The sequence below is a fragment of the Physeter macrocephalus genome, chromosome 19 (assembly GCF_002837175.3).
Source record: "Physeter macrocephalus isolate SW-GA chromosome 19, ASM283717v5, whole genome shotgun sequence".
Lineage (NCBI taxonomy): Eukaryota > Metazoa > Chordata > Mammalia > Artiodactyla > Physeteridae > Physeter > Physeter macrocephalus.
In genome coordinates, this window is record NC_041232.1 from 49,900,204 (window position 1) to 49,920,747 (window position 20,544).

Here is a 20,544-nt window from a genome sequence, read left to right on the forward strand (position 1 = left end):
GCAGTAACGCTAACTTCTATAGGTTTTTTTTTTTTTTTTTTTTTTTTTGCTTTCCTCTAATTTTTCTTCTATTATATAGGTATTTTAAACTTCTCCTTTTTAAAATTCTGTACAACTATTATGATTTTAAGAGGGGGAAGAGTTAGAAGCATTTACAGACTTTTCACAACAATTATCTTGCCTCGTCAGTCCCTTTTTTTCCCCTCCTTTTCTCACACTTCACAGTTAACGAGTTTTCATATTTTGTTACTTTCCCCGAATATCCACCGATTTGTTCATTTTAACAGCTCCATCCAGACATATAATACAGAAAACCATAGGAAAGTGTCATAGACTTGAATGACAGTAATCAAAGCGCCTCTCAAAGTATCAAAGAACTATTATCTTGCTGTTTTAAAAGCATTGAAGCATTATTTTTCTTTTTTTGTTGTTTTTTTGTGTTTTTTGTGTGTTTTTTTGTGTTTTTTTTTTTAATTACATTTTTCATAGAATCGCTCTAAGCTGTTTCAAGAACAGCCATGAGGCAGGAAGGAGGTTCTCCTCCGTTCCCCCTCTATTTGACCTAGAGCTACACATCTGCAATAAAAAGTTTGGTCCTTTGGTCCCTAAATAGCTAAAGGAATGACAGATAGAGATGATCAGTGGCGGCCTCCCAGCCGCCCCCCTGGGGACCAGGCCCCACCAGACACACCGCTTGCCCCAGCCTGCCTCAGGCGCCCATGGGCTGGAAAAGCCCCAGGGATCGGGAAGCAGCGGCCCTTCCCAGTTCCCAGCCCTGCAGCCTCCCCACCTTGTCTCAAGTTATTTTGTTTTAAAGTTGCCTTTTTTTTTCCTCGTTTTTCTTCATCTTCTTCTTCTTTATGTCATATATATTTTTCCCCCAAACACGTGCCCTCTGAACTCCATAGACGCTATACTTTCCTTGAAGAAATGTGACAGTCACAGAGTGTCTGGAGTCTTCAGCTTGATTGATATTGGCTGATATGTCAAAGGTGTCATCCAACAGTTCTCATTTATAAATATATATAGAGAGAGGTTTGTTTTTTAATGTAGCCCGTTCAGCATCCTGCCCTAAAATGAAGAAAATCAGAGCTGATTAAGCCAAGAGAGGAAACACAAAATGCATCCAAACACCAAAAGGAACCTGCCTCGGGGGTTAGGGCGGGAGCTCTGGGGGATAGCGGGAGAGGGGGAAGAGACCAGTATGAGAATTAGTCATGATCATGATACATAAAAAAGAAATCGACTCTTCTATTCAGAGTAAGAAACCACTGGGAGGTCTAGTGGTGACGGTTGTAGCTGAGGTTTGGTTGTTGGGAGAGGGTTTTTGATTTGGGTTCCTTTAGAGTTCTGGATTGGGGGACGGCTAGATCTAAGGGAAGAATTTGGGACTGTGGGATATGAATTCATCATTAAACTGATCTCTAAGGGATCTAGCCCAGATACAATATGTATACAGAAGCCTAGCAAACAAGATAGCAAAAATTTAGCAGCCCAGCCCACTCCCCCCCCCAAGATCCGTGACATGAATTTTGCAGAATTCTTGCCCAGTTTCCAAGCCAACCACCTCTTTCCCAAGGTCACTAACTATTTGCGAGGCTATGTATATATATGTATATCTGGATATATGTGTAGAATATATTCACCTGCACATATGTGGATATACATGGATATGTGTGTATGTATATGCATAGATACACACATACACACACACACACACACATAATATTTTTCTCATACATGCCAGGGAATTTAGAGGAAATTCAGCACTTCGAGGAAGTGGATGGGGAGAACCTAAAAGAAGTTAGAACGGATTTAATCATCAAAGTTAAATTAACTCAGACAATTCTTGATTTTGTTTTGAATGGTGGTTTTTTGATGTTTTGTTTTGCATTTCAAAGAAAAAAATCATGATCTGACTAGAATCAGAAGGAAAATGCTTAATCATTGTGAATTAACAAATGAGGCTCGTTTCCATTCTAGCAAGCAGCTTCCACTTATACATGGGGGTGACTGGTTACATCAAGAGAGTTAGAACTGCAAAGCCCCCAGTTGAGGGGACAACGTCATGCGTATATCAATCCATGCTGGCAGGTTTTTCACACTGTTGATTCAACAAACAGCAAACCGTACACAGCAATCTAAACAATTACAACACCAAATAAAATAATAATAAAATTAAAAAACACTTGTCAAGGACCCTTTTTCAGTTGTAAACAAAAAGGTGCATTTTGCTTTTGTTAGTAACTGTTTTTTCCAAACCGACCAAAAAGCCCTCCCAACTCCCAGGCCCCCACCTCCCTCCCCACATTTAATTTAGCAGAAGTGGCTACAATACAAACCTTACAATTGCTACCGGGCTCTCTCTCAGAGGCCCCGGGCTTTGAACTCTAGTTTTTTGGTTTAGAATTTTTTTTTTTTTTTTTTTTTTTTTTTTTTATCATTCTGTTACTGTAGAGATTTTGTTTTTGTTTTTTTCTTTTTGTTTTTCCTTTTGAAGTGAGATTTAAAATCGCCTAACTGGAAAAAGACCAGACCTAGGAAAGCGTCAATTGAAAAAGGCCCCCAAATTTCTAGAAAAAAATAAAATCACAATATTTTCAAGTGCAAGTAAATCAACCACGCATAGATACTTTTAAGATGTTTTCCTCATTTTTAAGAAAAAAAAAATAATGGTTTGCACAGTTAAATGATCCCATGTCCGATAATTCGGGAATTCATCTTTATTTTTACTATTTTTTTGTTCTTTTGTTTTTTTTCTCTATGTGACATCTAGAGAAGCATAAAAAACGCTGAACAAGAAAAACCAAACAACAGAAAGTAAAACCACTGCAAGCACCAAGAACGAAACGAAAATGAGCACAGCAAAAAAGATTGTGGCAGCACAAAAGTCAAGAAAATGCACGTGTGATCATGACTGGCCAATCATCAACTGATACAACATCCAAGAAAAACGCTCCAATCACAGCACCTCCACGAAACTTGACGGCAATTGTCATGCAACCGATTCTTAGCCTTGTTACATGACGCCATCATGTCACACTGTGAACTTTGAGTTGATTTGAACTTACGGATGGGGGACTGTTTTCTCCACTCTCATGTGATTACGTGAACTTTATTCCTAGCTCAGCGCGAGACTGTGGTGGATTTGACTGGCCCTGGTTGGGTTGTTGGAATTTGATTGAATGACAAAAGAAGAAAAGATTTATATATATATTTATATATGTAGAGAGAGAGAGAAAGAGAGAGAGGACAAGAGAGTGTGGGCAAGGGGGGAGGAGGAGGAGGGGCGGGTTGGGGCGGGGAGTGTGGGGGGGAGAGAGAGAAAGAGAGAGAGGACAAGAGAGTGTGGGCAAGGGGGGAGGAGGAGGAGGGGCGGGTTGGGGCGGGGAGTGTGGGGGGTGGGACAGGGAGAGTCGGGTTGAGGGTGAAGAAGGGCAAGGAAGAAGTTAAAACAAAATTAAAAGGAAAAATATTTATACAGCACCAGACCACAGCATCAATCTAAAAGCTCTAATGAGAGAACAGCAGTCAAATCATAAGAGAACTGAAAAAAACTCAAAGGATGGAGGAAGCCGGCAGACAAACAACGTGGGCACGTCAACGCACACACACTCACGCACACGCACACGCACACACGGTTGTTTGTGCAGACACATGATACACCGTGAACAGTAGCAGAACCTCACACAGGGCCACTAAGGGCATCCATCATGCGCTGGGAAGAGGAGGGAGGGTGTAGGCAGTTTGGTGAGGGGGCCAGAAAAAAATAAAACAGCCCCTCAAACCACCTTGGCCGGCAAGCAGATCAGGGAGCACGCTCTCTGCCTCTGACCACCCTTGATGTCTTTCTCTCTCTCCCCCAGGTGCCGAGCTCTCCTCGCCTCCCAGCCTTCCATGGCTTCAGCCTGTGGACCAGCATGGGGAAGCCTGACAGGGCGGCCCCGATTTGCCGGGTGGGTCAGAGGCTGATTAAGGCGACTGCTGTATCCGTGGGGTCCATCCACGAAACACCCTGCTGCCCAGCGCAGTCCATGCAGACAGCAGCTCAGCCCTCCCGCCCGGTCCCGTCCCGCCGTGGCCGCCATCCCCAGAGAAGGGCGTCTCCACTAAAAGAGCACCCACTGCATGAGGTCGTGAGCCTCTCCCCGTCCACTCTGCCTCGACCCTCTTTCCTCAGAACCTTCAGAAAACGAACACTTGTAGTTCTGAGATTTAGAGTAAATCACATCAACGTTCTCAGAATTCTACAGACACACCCTGGCACAACTGATTTCATTTCATGATCGCCTTACTCTCTCTGCTTTGCTCTCAAGGTGGCCCACGTGGCCAAAGCAAGGCTGCTTCCTGGCACGTGAAGCCTTTAGACGGCTCTGCAGCTCTGACCCAGGAAATGGCCACGTGGAAGACTAGGGTGCCCTGCAGGGCTGGTCATACGGAACAGGAGACCCCACCAGAGAGGGGCGGGCTATGGCCCTGTTTCCCCAGTCTCTGCTTTTGTCACTTGTGCTCTGCTGCCCTCCCCCACTCCACCTCCCCCTTCTTCTCCATTCCTTCATAGGCTATACCCCTCCACGTTCAGCTTTCTAGACTGACCCATCTCACAAGCCCCGACCTGCCTTCTTCACTAATGGAGCCCTAACTGGTGGAGACTGAGCTCCCTTCCCTGTCAAGCATCACCCAGTTATTCCGTTTTGAGTTGTCTTGAGCACGCTTCACCATCTGGGGTCCTTTGCCCCCACCCAGGGCACTGGGGGCCCCCAGCCCTACGCCCTCCTCACGGTTACCCCTGAGCTCACTTCCCAGTCCCTGCTCCCCTGCAGCCCCCGGGTCTGTGCACCAGGCTTGCAGAGTCTGCAGGGGTTTCCGATGCACCGGGCTTCTACACGCAGCGGCTTCCACTCTCAGCTTTGTGTTTTCCTACAGGGAGTGTGGAAGGGAAGCCTGAGATCGTGACATGTCACTGTGGATAAGATGCAAAATAGCTGAGAGGTGACTATTTTAAGCCTGACCCCGGCCTCCAGCTCTGCCTTCTCAGAAGAGCCCCCCGCCCCTCTTCCTCCACAGAGCCCTGCCCTGCCTGCCCGTCCTGCTCTTCCCACAGCAGATCTCCCTCACCGAGACCAGGGCCCACCAAGGCCCGTCTGCATCTCCAGCCCCTCCAGAAAGAAAGCCCTTAGACCCACCACCCAGGAGAGCCAACTGGCGAGCCCTTGGGGTGGGAGAAGAGGCCTAAGAACTGAGGAGGGGGATACTCCCCGGCGGTCCGGTGGTTAGGACTGTGCCCTCACTGCCGAGGGCCCGGGTTCAATCCCTGGTGGGGGAACTAAGATCCCGAAAGCCTCACGGCGCGGAGGGCAGCGCCATCAGGTGTCAGCCACGGCAACCCAGGGACACCTGCACCCAGTCCTGGGACGCCCACTCCTCCCCACTGCACTGTGCTCCTTTGCCGGCTGCCAGCTTTCCTCCAGCCACCCTTCAGTGCCTGGCACTGCCCCGCGCTGGGGATTCAAGCCTGAATATCACACAGCCCCGCCCCAAATCTCCATCTAGGGAAGCTTCTCGTACCCACTCAGCTCTCACACACACTTGGCCCCCAGCACACAAACACTCTCTTAAACTCGCTCAGCCGCTAAGGAGGCTCCCTGGGGTTCTACCCATGCACTGCTGACCACTTTCTTCATTAGGGAGCAGTGGCACCTCTGCCTGCACAGTGACCCCTGCCTGGCCACCCTCTGGAAGAGCCTCTCCGAGCACAGCCCTAGAGGTGGCAGCAGAGTCACTGACCGGCGTAGGGGAGCTTGAATCAGGACTGGGAAGCCCCACCTCATGACCTGGGTGAGGAAATTATGGTCAAGCTGAGCCAATTCAGATGCCAGGTCCTACACACAGCTGGCCTCTAGCCAGAGAAGGCCCAGGCCCAAAGCCACAGCCCAGCACTGGGCAGGTCTGACCCGAAGCACCCGTGCCTGCAAAGCTCAGAGCAGACGCCGTGCAAAAGCCCACTCAGAACCAAAGCCCAGGGGCCAGAAGAAACGGGGCTCCCAGGGAGTCAGACACGCCACTCAGACGGTTCTCCCTCCAAAGAGCCGGATGCCTGCACGCCCACCCTCAGCTTGGGCCCAGAGGTGGAACAAGGGACTTGGGTGTCTGCCTGGACCTGGCCACGCTCGTGTTTCTGCCCACTTTCCCTGCCTTTGTTTCCTTCCTCTTAGTTTCCCCGTAAAGATTTCTGGGAGAAACTCCCATCTTAGCGCAAGATGAGGGGCAGGGGCAGCAATGAAGCCAGAAACCCACACTCCCATCCATCAGGGTACACAGACCCTACCCTACCCAGGCCTCATTTTATGGAACCAAAGCCCAACCACACTCCCCCTCCCCACGGCTGCCCTGCCAGGGGCCCTCTCCTTCCCCAGAACCCCCTCACTCCAGTTCTGACTTGGCCACCTATTTGCCTTCTGTCTTTACCACTGGCCCTGAGACCACCCTCCCCGTGCCTCTTCACACCTAACTATGGCCCCTGAGCCCCTGCTTAGGCTAGCCCCGCCCTTCCGAGCAACTAGGACTCATCATCTGTAAACATCCTTTGCTGGCCTGTAAAATCATGCAGTTTTTAAGTTGCTTTTGCGTGCTGTTTCCTCCCTCTCTTACTGGCAGCAGCCACTGCCCACTGCACTCCCCGAGCCTGGCCCTATAGCACCTGCCTTCTGTTACACCCTCTAACAGTCTTGGGTTGGGAACCTGAATGCACCATTTGTTAAAATCCTGTGAATGGAGCTGAAAGGTCAACTTTACTGTAGGAGCTGCGCGAGCTCACAGTTTCTTAGAAGACTGCCTAGTGGAGGGCTAGTCAGATGGCTGACCCCAGAGAAATGAGATGTCCTGATGTGTCCCCTCTGATATTCGGGACACTCTGGGGTAGGAGGGGTGGGGTGAAGATAGCAGAGTGGGGTTTATCCTTCTCCTTACTTGAAGGGGTTTTAAGAGCTCCGCCTCTGGAAGTAACCACCCCCCTTCAAATCATGACTCTACTGCTCAGTAGCTGATTACCAAGTGACTTAATCTGTCTGTGCTCCATCTATAAAATGGGAATAATAACACTACCTACCTTATAGGCAGCTACAAGTATACAGTTATGTCTTAGAGCTGTCACCTACGAGAACTGTCTCTTGCATGGTAAGCGCAGCGTGAAAGTCTGTGGTTCTCATCTTTCTGGCCTTTGTATTCCCTGGTGGTTCTCATCTTTCTGGCCTTTGTATTCCCTGGTGGAAGAACCACTCTGCTTTTTTAGCCACTCCTCTCAAGCCCCCACCCCAATCATGACTGCTACCTGCTTCTACCCTGAGGGCTACTTCTTACCTTCTGTCCCAAACCACAAGTCTGCCATCCTCACCCCTTCATCTGGGAATTTCTCTGACCCAGATGTTCTCTCCTTTCTTGGGGTTTTCGTTGCATCAAGGTCTAGGAGGCTAAGACAGGCTGTTTTGGGGGAAGCCACAAAACACACCCACAGGGGCCCCTCAGAATCTCAGGGCATGACACTGGAGCCTTAAAAGTCCTCTGATGGCTCCAAAGCCCGGGCTTCATCACTGAAGAAACGGAAGCCCAAGAGGGAAAGCACCTTGACGCAGGTCATGCCTGAGTGGCAGAGCTAAGCCTGTTTAAGAGAAAGGGCTCCATGTCACGAAAGGGCTGCTTTCACTGCACCATCCCTCCCCTCCTATGGAAATGTACCCATTGGCTGGCTGCCACCGTGTCGGTGCGAGCACAGAGCTGGAAGCTCCACGCGGGCAGCACGGTGACCATGCATCTCGGCATCCCGGCACTGAGCCAGCATCGGGCACGGGAAAGTGCCCACACTCTGAATGAGCATGTGCGTGTGCATTTCACACAGACCAAAGACGGACAGGGGCAGGAACTGCGGAAGCATGAGAGATGGACTCTGCTTTTCTAGCTTTGCGGCAAGTAGAGGCTCAAGCACCCTCTTCGAGAGAAGGTGAGTGTGGCTGCTCCTGGGTGGATGAAGGGGGTCCTGCTGGCAGCGGTGGGGTTTGAGAGGAGACTGGGAAGCTGGAGACCTCCCTCCCAAACTCCAGACTCTGACCCTCCACTCGGATGTGTAACTGTCACGCGCCTCACCTTTCTCCCAACCCCTCTCCATCTCAGACCACGACAACTCTGCTCTTCCAGTTACTCGGGCCAAAAGCCAAGCGTCATCCTTGACGCCTCTTTCTCTCACATCCCCTCTAATTCCTTACAAACAGCACCGACTCCCTCACACCACATCGACTGCTGTCGCCCTGGACTGAGCGGTCCCGGCGCTAGACCTCTGCTTTGGGCCCTACGATCTATCAACACGGCAGCCAGCGAGCCTACTGCAAAATGCAAGTTAATCACATCACTCTTCTGTGCAGAGCTCTCCAATGGCTCCCCTGCAGCCCCCCGTTTCCGAGGAGAGGCAAAAGTCCATGCAACGGCTTGTGGGTCCTACACGAGGTGGCCCTCCTCACCTCTGGGATCTCCTTTTCCACCACACCCCACCGTGCTCGCTCTCCTCCAGTCACCTTGGCCTCCTGCTGGTCCTTGAACGCACCACGCTGCTCACACCTTGGAGCCTGTACGCTGGCTCTTCCCTCAGCACGAGGACCGAGGGAACAGCCAAACCCTGGCGTGGCTCCCTGCCTGCCCTTCTTCAAATCTTTGCTCAAATGTCATTTCCTCAACAAGGCCTACCCTGACTACCTGATTTAACTGTAACCAACAATTTTGACACACTATATAATTTACCCTTTGATCCTATGTCCTTGTTTGTTGTCTGCCTCCCCTGATAAGGACAAGGATTCTGATTAGTCTTACTCATGCTGAGTACCTAACAGTACCTGGCACACAGTACTGCTGAAGCAGTGGAGGCCTGGGCAGCCTGGCCCTGGACTGTGAACGAGCTGGGACGGGAGGAGCGCACCTCCATGGGAGAAACCAGGCTGGGGGTGGACTTTTGATGGCCAGGCACATCTCCTCCCTCCCCTCTTCCCCAGGAAGCTGCTTCACCCAGGGGAGCACGTGGCCTGGAAGAGGAGTGGCCGACTGTGCCTTCAGCTGTAAGGCAGGACCCAGACGGAGAAGGGAAAGGTGACACCTGCCCACTCATCATGGCCTCTGTAAAGAGGGTGGGGTAAGTGGCCCCAGTCCCATACCATCACCCTCCTCAGCTTCTGTCCCATCCTGTTTTGCTTTTTGGTAAAGTTCCCTTTGAAAAGTCCTGTCCCTCCTCTCCAGACTGAGCTGCGGGGAGTTGAAGGGGTGAAGGGGTCAAGTGTCTAAAAGCCACCAGCCCTTCAGGCAAGAGAGCTGGGGAGGGGAGAGCCAGGGAGTCTGGGAGAAGGCCCCAGCACAGGCCTACAGCTCCCCACAGGGCCTACTCCTCCCCCAAACTCTCCCAGCCCTGAGCTTGCCATCTGCTCACCCCAGGGTTTTCTGGCAAACAAAATTGCCGGTGTAGACCTTCTTAGACCGGTTCCCTCACTCCTGCTCCTCTTGGCTCTGCGGCAGGGGAATGGTCATACCCATTTCCGACGGGATGACCACAGCTCTGCGCCTGCCCCCTAGGCACCGGGCGAGGAGCAGGTCGAGCCGGGCGCAGCGGGTCCAAGGCACAGCGAGGCTCCGTCTGGCCCACAGAGGCCAGGGTAGGCGGCGGGTCCGTCCGATATCAACCTCCCCAACCCCCCGTCCCCGCGCCCCGGCCGACCCCGGTTACCTGTGCGAGTCCTGGTCTCCCCCGGGGGACGCTCCCGCCTGCACTCAGTACGGGCGATTGGCGTCTTTGGGCCGCTTCAGCTGCACCTTGAGCCTCTTCATGCCGATCTGGAAGCCGTTCATGGCCTGGATGGCGGTCTGCGCGCTGGCCGGGTTGTCGAAGCTCACGAAGCCTGGCGAGACACGAGGGACGAGGGCCTGGGTTTCCACGGGGCCGCCCCGGCCGGGAGGGGGCGGGTGCGGAGAAGGTCCGTGGGGGCCGAGGCGGGGCAGGGCGGGGCGGGCGGCGGTGTCTCCCCGCTCCCGCCGCGCCTCCGGGCGGGGGCGGGGCTCAAGGCTCCTCCCCCTCGGGGCCCCGCCCCCGTCCCGGCCTAGTGCCCCCCACAGCCCGCGTGCTTGCGGCCCCTCCCGCGGCGGGCGCTGCCGAGGCTCCCGGCTCCCCGACCCGCGCGGCCCCGGGCCGGGCCGCCCCCGCTCCACCTCGGCTCTGGGCGGCGCCGCTGTCCCGCGCGCCCTCTCCCCCAGGCGGGGCGCCCGCGGCGCGGCGGGGCTCGGAGAGGCGCCCGCCCCCCACCCGCGCCGGCCCCGGCACCTCAGCCCCCGCCTGCGGTGGGAGAGGGCGGACACACCTGCGGGTGGAGGAGTTTATTGGACACTGTCCTCCCTGACAGGAGGGGGCCTGGCAGCGGGAGGGCACGGGGTGCCGGCCTGGGGAGAGAGAGGAGTGCGAGGGGAGGGAGGGGAGGCACCACGGAGCGAACTTCGCCGCCGCCGATTCCGGCCGCCCCCCTCGCGAGCGCCGCCCGGCCGCGGGGCAGGACAGAGGCAGGGTCCCCGCCGCCCCTCCTCCCGCTCCGTCCCTGCCGAGGCTGCCCCCAGCCAGGCTCCGGGTGGCCACCGGGGCCAGTCCACACCGGCTCACATTAACCCGCCACCTCGCTCCCAGGGGCAGACTGCACCATCCTTTTATTTAGTAAAACTCCACCCTGGGAGCAGGGCCTCTTGCCCCGGACTAAGCACGCGCCCATTGATGCGTCCCCTGTGAATCCCTCGTTAACACTAATAATGGTTTAACAATAATAGTACAAATTGACCCTATTAGCGAAAGTTAGCTGAGCGCCTTCTCCGTGTACTACAGACCGCATAAGTGCTTTTCACGTGTTCACTCCTCCCAACATCCCAGGACAAGATATAGCACCATCCATGGCTCCCAGTCACCTTCTGAAACAAGCAGTTCCCAAGTGGGAATGGATTAGGTTCCCAAAGCTGATTTAGAAGTCACCTTTTGGAACTTCGAATGCATCTCCTTATAGGACTACACTACATCAGCATTTCCCAAAAATGGCCCTAAAAGGTGCTCCCAGAGAAAGGGCCTTTGGTGGTCAAGCAAATTTACCGCCAGGCCCCTCTGGGACAGTTCATGGCACATTAACAAATAAAAGCATCCCTCTGCCACCCCAACTTCTCTCTTCTTTATGGCTTTGTTTAACCTAGTATTTCCTGGAATTTATTTGACTTTAGAGGCCTTTTCTCCCGTAAAATGGACTTAGATCCTGCAAAATATATGAAGCTAAGCTTGGCGAAGTCCCCAGGCCATCCTGCAAATGCACCTCATTTGGGGTGCTCATCTCCAAACGGCCATTAGCTATATAAGGGAGAGGTGTACAGACTCCGCTGAAGTAGAAAGCTGCTTTCTTGGTTAATTGTCTGTGGTACCTTGGGGCCTGCCTGTGACCCCTCCCTTACTCTCCCCGTGTGGTGGCCCTTTTGCCTCTGCCCCAGACACTGCCTCCACCGGCCTCTTTTCTCTTTCTCCTTCCTGCATTCGTGTGCATTTTCCCTTGAGGCCATGCGTCATCAAGGATGGGGGAGGGGTGTGTGTACACGCACGGAGCTCGGATGAGATTGGTCAGAGATGGGCCCAGGGCAACATAACCAACATCTATGTATTAAGTATTAATCTATGTGCGAAAACACATAGGAAAGATTTCTGATTATCCGTAGTTGGAAATCAATGTGAGTCATCTTTCCACCTCCCCCTCTCATGCCCTCCTGGCCCATCCCTTCCCCACCAGCTTCTCTGACTGATGACTAAATCAAGCTGTCAGCAGAGCAGTTTTCAAAGGTGTGAATGGTGCATCTGTTATACTGCTCTCCCCCAGATTAAAGAGGGTGGGCAAACTAAAAGCCTCTCTTCCTCCTGGGACAAGATAGCCGAACTGTGGGTGACAGTTCCCCCCCACAAAAGAACAAATACGCGCAAAGTGGGGAAGAGATGGGAGAAAGATAAAACCGGCTGGAGATGCTGTCTAGGGTGGAGGTGTAAAGGGAGAGAGGGTCCTGGAGGAGGGAAGAAGCCCAGCCTTCAGGTTGAGTTTCTGGAAGCCTGGGGGTTGGGAAGGATTCTGGGCTCAAGGAACTTTTCTTCCCGAACTAGTTTTGTTAACTGGCTAGCAGTCTGGGCAAGGAGCAGCTCCCCTGCTGGCCCCACCTCGGCAAGGCTCTAGGCACCATCTCCCATGTTCACGGTTTCCAGGGCTGTGTCCCTTCTCCCAGAGCCCCCTGCCCCATTCCTTCCACTCCCGAGAAGGTTCCTGCCTTCCAGACCGTGGGAGGCTGTGCAGGTAGGATGCCCTCCTGGTGGCCCTCCAGCCCGTCTTCCAACGCAGAAACCATCTGTGCGGCACATATGTTCACGACGGCCTCTGAAAGATTCTGTTTATGCTTATAAAGAGCAAGCGGGGCCTTTAAGGAGTTCACTTTAACAGAGGACCACGTGTGCAGAAAAATGGCCCTTCCTTTGGGGAATAAAGGGGACCCTAGCACCTCCTGAGGGTCCGCTCTGGCCAGGTCCCTCACATGGACCATCTCGTGTGACCTTCACAGCACTGCTGAGAGCTGACTGCTGAAATCCCCATTCCACAAATAAGGACACTGAGGCCCAGAGAGTAAACTTGCCCATGAGTGCATGCTGGGGAGAGCTGCACGGGCTCGGCTGCCAGAGCGAGGGAGGGAACCCAAGAGGCTGAAGGAGGAGCCACTGGGCCAGCCAGCTTGGCGGGAGCCTGTCCTTTCTCAAGGCCAGTGGATGTTCAGAGCTAGACGTTTGTTCAGGAAGAGAGGAAAGAGCCAGAGTAGAGGTAGATGGGGGTGGACTCCCAGAAGCAGCGGGGCGAAAGTCTTTGCTGGAGAACTTGAATGAGCTAATGGCAAGGGTAATCCGGGACTGACTCCAGGGAGTCAAACGCACTCCAGCCCGGGGGCCCAGCATGTTCTGGGCTCTTCACAGTTTTCTTCTGATTTATGGAACATCTGAGGCTTACTTCGAGAGCAGAGGCAGCTGATCTCCAGTTTGTCGTTTTTACATGCATAATGTAAGTCGTCCGAAGAAACGCCAGTCAAACAGTGGAGGGGTGCAACCTGGTCTTTTCCTTTTGCCTTGTTTTCCCATCCCCCAGAGAAATGAGCTGCTGGGGCAACTCTGTGCCACTGAAATGCCAGATTTTCCCTCTGGCAGCTGCCAGAGGGGAAAGGACAATGTGCAAAAACCTTGACTGCCTTGGGGAACATGCTCTCCACCCTGAAGCCCTTCCTGGTCCTGGAAAGCTGGTCTCCAAACTGGAATCTCCTTAACATGTGCTTCCTGGCGCTTCTGCGTTTTTGTACCTTCTCCCCTTCCCCACTCCCAAGGGGGGGACCCAGGTTCCCTGGCCAAAGCAGGATCCTATTCTGTCCTCACAGCCCCAGAATCTGGGGGTCAACCTGGAGATTCTGAGCTTCTGGCTGACTCAGCTCTGGGGACTGGACTCCTTAATCCTTGGGGAATCATGAGTGGGTCTGGCCCCAGAAAGAAGCTCCCATGGAGGCAGAAGAGGTGGGCGAGGGGCTAAGGAGGAGTGGAGAGGAGAGGTGTGGGGATAAGGTGGGTTTCCAGGAGGTTGGAAGCAAATTGAAACTTAGGATGCCCAGTTGAATTGGAATTTCAGATAAACAATGAATTACTTTTTTAGTATATCCCCAATCTTGCATGGGACATATTACACGTAATATTTGGGATATACGTATGCTAAAAATGTATCCATTGTTTATCCAAAATTCTGATTTAACCGGGCATCCTGTGTTTTATATGACAACCATACTCCTAGAGCCCTCCAAGTCCTTCGTCTCCTATCTAACACCCTGCCCAGGAGAATTTCCCAGAAGTATCTTCATCCTGTTACTCCCACCATCTTCCACTGCCTACCACACCACATGAAGCATCTTCACCTGAATGGTTGAAACCCTCCCCAGCACAGGCCCGCCCTCACAGCTGGTCTCCCCTGAACCCTCCTTCCTCCCCAAAGCTTCCTGCTTCCTCATTCACTGACCTTTGACTCTTCTCATGCCAGCCCCCCACGCCCTCATCCATTCTATTCCCCCTGCCTGGAATTTCCTCCCCTTCCTTTTTGTCTATTTGCATCCACCTGCCTTTCTCCTTCCTCCATTACTTGGTGCCTCGCAGATTTCACTGCTGTTGAATAGATGTGATTTTCATCTAAGCTCAGACCTGAGGCTTCCTGAGGGCAGGAACCAGTTTCCTCTTCCTGATTCCTCAACAATTTGGCTCTGGTGGCCTGAGGGGGTGGGTAGGGGGAGGAGGGTTCATTGGATGGCAAGAGGGGAGCAAAGAGCAGGGTAGACAGAGAACGGGGGCAGGGGCAGGACAGAGAGGTGGACAGAGGAGGCCAAGAGGCCGGCGGGGTGGGGGCCTCGGCTGGGCGGACCTCCCACCCCAAGGATCATGCTTGGCTTTTACCCCGGGGCCACTGTGAACTTGAGAGGAGAGGGGCACTGGGAGAATGGGTGTCGCCAGGCCCTGCTACCTGCCCTTCCACCCCTGCCCAAGGTAGGTCCCTTCCCCTTCTCAGTCGGTGGGAATGGAACTTTTTGCCTGGGAGGAGAGACTATCTCTTGGACCGGGATAGGGGGTAGGGGGGCTGGATGGGGCGGGGGGGTGGGCAGAGAAAGCCAAGAAGCCAAAAGAACAGAAGAGAGAAGAGGGGTGAGAGGTGGAGGCTGGAGGCTGGGCACAGGAAGCACTGCGGGGTGGGGGGGCCGATGTGAAGGAGCAGGTTAAAAGCAGTTGGACACCGGTAAATTGGTGCGAGCACCACCCTGTCCTAGGTGAAGTTGGTTTGTTATCTTTACCCACCAAAGCATTTACTTTGGTTAGTCGCCCGATCCACAAACACTTTCGAGGAGATGACATTACCGAAAGGGAGGAACATCTGCATCAGCTCAGCGTCCCCAAACTCCTGGGGCAGATGGTAGATGAACAGGTTACAGCCCTCGGGCCCTGCGGTGAGGGGGGGGGGCGGGGGAGGAGGGATGGCGGGGTGGGGGAAGAGAGAGACAGAGGAGAGGTGAGCGAGTTAGGCAGCGGCAGCAGGGAGGGGTGGGGGCGAGGTTAGGAGGGGGAATCTCATTCAAGATCCAAAAGTGGCCACGGAAAAGGGGGGCGCTGCTGAGCCCCGGGTCTGAACTCTGGTCTCCGCTCTGCCCTTGGGCAAGTCACTGAACCTCTCTGCGCCTCAGTGACCTTTTCTGCAAAATGGATCCATAACAGGGTGCCTTGCAACTCTAGGGTTCCAGGGGTGGAGTCAACCAGTGAATGGGGTGAACGTGCCAAGGCCTGATCAGTCATGGAGGGGAGATGCTGAGAAGAGGCAGGGGTAGGGAGACCTGCCGGGCCCCTGCTCAGGGGACGTCGGAGGGAACTGCCCTGGGGCGGCCGTGCCTGTGGTGCTGGGGCCTCTGGAAGCCTCACTTCAGCCCCCAGAGGCAGGACTCTGGGGCCTGGAATCCCCATCCTCCTCGTGGCCAGCAGCCCCTGCTTCCCATCTGGTCCCCAACGGCCCTACCCTCTGCTGCCCCGAACCTTAAAGTCAGCCCTGATCTTGGAGGTGGAAACCAAGATTGATCCCACCTCCTCCAGCAAGCTAGGTGAGCAGAAGGTGCTTCACTGCAAGGCTCCGTGACGGGATACCCACAAGCCAGGGTACCACGAGCCTTACGGTGTAAAAGGCTTCCCGTTTCATTACAGCAGTAACAGCCCTGCCACTTCTGGAGCATGAATTACATGCCAGGCTGCTCTACACACTTTACATGAATGTTGATTCACTTAATCCTTCCAGCAGCCCTGAGGCTGTTGTCATTCCCACTTCACAGGAAAGAAAACTGAGGCCAGAGAAGTTAAGTCACCTGCCAAGTCACATAGCTAGTAGGCAGTGGAGCCAGGATATGAACGCAGACCCAGGCTGTCTGCCTCCACAGTCTGTGCCCTCCTCTCTCTCTACCTACCTATCATTCATCTCAGTGCCCCAGAAACCCTGAACCCCGCTGAGGTCTTTGGATTTCTGAAATTTGCAGATAGCTAAAGATTCACATGTTTCTTTGTAAATGACCAAAACGCTCAATTTTAACTCTTTGAATGGGAAATCTCTCCAAGCTCCTTCGTTTTTTTCCTGCCATCTAAAATAGAGTATGCCACAGATAACGTAACCTTTTAAAGTGTGGACATTTCAACGTTTGTTTCCAGCCTATGGAGGACATGCAGAGGAAACAGCTGCACTTGCTAAGAGTTGGATAAGAACGAGGTTCTGATCAGAGGCTGGTAGAAACTAGGCAGGAGCTTAAAAGTGAAGACTGTAAGGCACCGACGTGGGCTGCTGTGTGGCTTTCACAGCCAGCACCCTGGTTCTCTGGGACGCGTGAGGCTGCCAGATAACCTGGTTCTGGAGCAAATCATCAGCTCTGGAATCTCTCCGCCCTTTTCTTCCTCTCCTCTCCCCTCCCGCTCTCCTAACTTCCTTCCTCCATCTATCTGCACCCCCTTGAGGTTCACAGCTGATAGCTAAGAGTCCTCTGACCACCAAAGCCTCCCTCTGAACCTCCTCGGCCCTGGTCCCTGCCCTGCACCATCTGCCCACCCACCGGCCTCCGGCTTCCCCTCCCTGGACTGCTGGCTCTGCCAGCTGACGGCGCTTTCAGAACCGGCGCAAGCGAGCTCCTTCACCCACTGCCAGGGGTCCCAGGGCCGGATTCCCCAAGCTCGGGTGGCCCTGCCCCCACCCCCTCCCCTCCAACCATGGCACGTTCTCACTGGTTCACACTCTGTGAATGTGTCCCTTGATGGTCCCCAGCTAGATGTGAGTCCCCTTGCAGCAGGAACCAGCTTGAAGGCCTCATCTAATCCACACCTCCTCCAGGGTCCCACCCAGATCCTCCCCACCCCCTCTCCCTTCCTGGGGCTCCCTGAGTCCATGGCCCATATTCTGCAGTCTGAGGCTCTTTCTCGGGTAGGTCTGGGAAGCTTTCTCTCCAGCCAGAAGGGGGTGCTCTCTAGGGGCAGGGGCATTTGCCTCCCCCCTCCCCCCGCCCCGACCCGTCCTCCTACTCCCCTCCCCCAGCACGTGCCTCCCTCCCTCTCCCATCCCAACTCTTCCAGACTTCCCCCACCCCTCCAACCTACTTTGACACCCGCCTTGAACTTGGGGCCCTCCCTACAAGTTCAAGCTCTGCAAGCTGCTTTGTGTGGATGTTATTTCTGTTCTCCTTAAAGAGACAAGGAGCCTTCGAGGGTAGAGCCTCTGGGCTCAGTCCATCAACGTGGTGTGTGGCTGAGCCCCACAGGGTCGGCTCTCCCAGCCCCCTGCCCCTCACCCCTCAACAGTGAGCCTACACACTGTCTTACTGGGGCTACCCCGGAACCCTAATTCCCAGATTACAGAGCATCCAGAAGGCATGACCGCAGGACTTTGGAGATCAATCTGGTCCAAGCCAGCCTTCTGACAAATGGTGAAACGGAGCTCCAGAGACAGAAAGTGAGTGCCCTGGACCACACTGCAGCCCCTGGCACAGTAACCTGGGCTGGTCTGTGGGCAGACAGCCTCAGGGCCTTCAGGCATCTGTTTTCAGGCTCAGCTCAAAGACAAGGGAGCTGGAAGGAGGGTCCTGCCCAGCAACCAGTGTGTCCTGGTATTTCAATGGCATGACACAAGGGGAGGTGACCACGGTGGACAGAGGCTAACTACTGTCATGGCTGGAGGGGCACAGGCTTCTTGTTCGTGCCTCATGCAATACTGGACATGGCTTTGGTCTGGTGTCTCCACCCCATTTCCAGGCTCACCTCAGACTTTGCAGCAGCCATGCCTTTGCTCCTGCTGTCCTCCCTGCCTCAGATGCCTGTCTCCCCATCTCTACGTGCTGGAGGGGAGTCCTCATCCTTCAGGACCCCAAAGGTTTCCCCGAAGACCCCGCTTCCAGCACCATGAGCTCGCCCTTATATGCAGCGTGCTTCTGTAGGGACCTAGGTTCCCATCTCACTGCCCCCCATGCCCTGCTCCCGCAGCACACCGAAGTCGGGCAGTGGGAGAGCCTCCTGCCCGACGGGAGGCTGGAGTGGGGACTGGCCACACGGGGTCTGCTCTAGGGAGCAGGGCATGGGGGTGGGGGTAGCTGAAGCTGCACGGAGATGGAGAGAAGGTACGTGAAAGAGTTCAGAGCTAGACTCATGGGTTGGTACAAAGTATGAGGTAGGGGGTGGGGCAGGGAGCAGATGGGGGGACGGACTGTGTTTAAGGCCAGTGGTAGAGGCTGTCACATGTGTTGGTCAGAGCAGCACTGACCTGCAGCTGTGTGTGTGTGTGTGTGTGTGTGTGTGTGTGTGTGTGTGTGTGTGTAGCAGGGTTTAGCGACCTCTGAGCCACAGGCCAGAGTGATACAGAGCACTGACTACGAGGTGAGGGCAGGTCAGCCTGAAGCCAGTGGGGTGACAAAAGCAGTAAGTGCCCCCATTGGGCACAGCTCTCTGCTCTGGGCCTGGGACAGGCAATGCTGGACTCTTGGACCCACCGCCTGTGGCCCTGACCCGACTGATGTGGTGCTGGAGGGCATCAATGGAGGGAGGAGGGCGGGGGCAGGGCAGGCTCCAGGACCACAGCCCAGTGAGGGGACCATCTGGCAGAGGCAGGCCGATGGGCCATCGTCCACCCCCACTTCACCCATGGGCCCAGGCGTGACTGGGAGCCGCAGCAGCTGCAGCATGGCTGCAGGAGTGAGCAGGGGGCCTCACCGTGCACCCTCTGGGTTCCTGCAGCTTCATCCTCATGGGCCCACGGGGGTGATGACGCAGGTCTCGGGAGCTGCCCGGTACATGTGAACTAAGATAATGCCTCACGTACAACTTTGGAGAGGGCGACAAACTGGTGAGGGGAGGGCATGGTGAGAAGTCCGCAGGCGACTGCTGGAGTTTGGAAGGCAGACTTGAGCTAGTCTGATCCTCACAGCCCTCTAGGGAGTGATATCACTGTCCTCATTTTACAGGTGAGGACACCAAGGCTGAGAGAGGAGGGCTGAGCTAGGAGTCAGACCCAGAAGGGTTTGCTTCAAAGACCAGCCTTTCAACCATCCAGGCTCTGGGGCCTGTTCGGGGCCTGTCTGCCCACAGGGCTTTGGACCAGCAGACCCCGGGGTCCTTTCCAGGACTAGCCCGCATCCCACAGCTCTGGGAGCGTCTGCCGCAGGGGCTACGAGCCAGCGATATGGAAACCACTGGAACCCTCTGGCCACGTGGGCTACATGGGCAGGTGTGGTGGCCTCACTGGCAGGCTGACCCTTTTCACGGGGTGGAGAGGCAGGATCCCATCAAACTGAGCTCTGTGAGCATCCCTGCATCCCCGAGCGTGGATCTGTTATCCGGCCCCTGCGGGGCTCCGGACTCTGGAATGGGAGGACTCAGATTCTTTACGAGGTTCCAGCCTCCCGAGGCCCATTGGCCTTGCTGCCCTGTCCACACCAGGGCCTCCGGATGTGGCTTTCCAGGATCCCCTCCTTTCACTAGGCCTACACTGGGGCACCCCATCCCCTCACCTGCCCATGGAGTCCTGCCCTGGGAGCTCCAGCTGACTCTCCTTCTCACCTAGCAAGTACAACCTCTGTCGCTGATGAACTGGTATCCCCACTCCCACCCACCACCCCAGCCATGACCATTCATATTTCTCCCCTCCCTTGCCACTGGACAAACGCTGCCCATCGAGGGAGGGGAGATTCTTGGACCCTGCCTCCTCCGGGACCCCACCTTCCTGACCTCCCTCCACCTGGGTTTACAGAGCTGCCCGTGACAATGCACCTCCACGCTTGGACTGGAGAGCACTGCCTCTCACCATCCCGCAGCTCCTCTCACCCTCAACACAATGCAGATGTGGTCACCTTGCCAACGGAACACCCCTGCCAAAGGCCCAGGTGAGCAGCCTCTCTGGGGAGAGAAGGGGGGAAGAGGTGTAGGAGCCCCGCTGGCAGACTCACCTTCTCTCTGTTGCTGGGGGATCATTGGAGGTGGCTGAGGAAAGGCCTGGCTTATCTGACCATAGGCAGCAGGGTAGGCGGCTGCTGGAGGGCCAAAGAGAAGAGGCAAGAGCAAGAGACGGTGACAGTGACACAGAGAGAGACAGGGAGAGAGGCAGGAAGAAAGAGAGAAATTTCAGTGTTGAGCAGTAAAAGCAGACCAGCGAAAAAATGCATTTTTAAGATAAAGACAGTTTTCAGCAGTAATGAAGGAGAGGCGGCAAAGGGAAGACTAGAAGATGTGTATGTGCGCTGGTGTGTGTGTGTGTGTGTGTGTGTGTGTGTGTGTGTGCACGCGCACGCTGGTGTGTGCCTGGGGGAGGCGAGTTTAATCTGCAATGGACAACCCACGTGTGGATAATCCACGATAACGGATAATCAAAAACATCAGAATGCCCTGGAGAG

General features: G+C 54.6%; 1 protein-coding gene across 13 annotated transcripts in view; it reads right to left on the bottom strand.

Annotated features, from left to right (window-relative positions):
* Positions 1–832: 832 nt before the first annotated feature.
* CELF4 (CUGBP Elav-like family member 4) overlaps positions 833–20,544 on the bottom strand; it is a 300,157-nt gene continuing 280,445 nt past the window's right edge. For 4 of the 13 annotated variants that reach the window (XM_024120653.2, XM_024120658.2, XM_024120654.2 and 1 more), the window contains exons 10-14: positions 20,101–20,184; positions 15,008–15,091; positions 10,386–10,464; positions 9,758–9,929; positions 833–1,071 (exon numbers count right to left, since the gene is read on the bottom strand). In XM_024120653.2, coding sequence (XP_023976421.1) covers positions 1,045–1,071; positions 9,758–9,929; positions 10,386–10,464; positions 15,008–15,091; positions 20,101–20,184 — 446 coding nt within the window. In that variant the 3' untranslated portion in view covers positions 833–1,044. Of the gene's footprint in view, positions 1,072–3,104; positions 3,159–9,757; positions 9,930–10,385; positions 10,465–15,007; positions 15,092–20,100; positions 20,185–20,544 lie in introns of those variants that run through there. The other 9 variants (XM_024120660.2, XM_024120657.2, XM_024120655.2 and 6 more) reach the window with 5 other exon arrangements.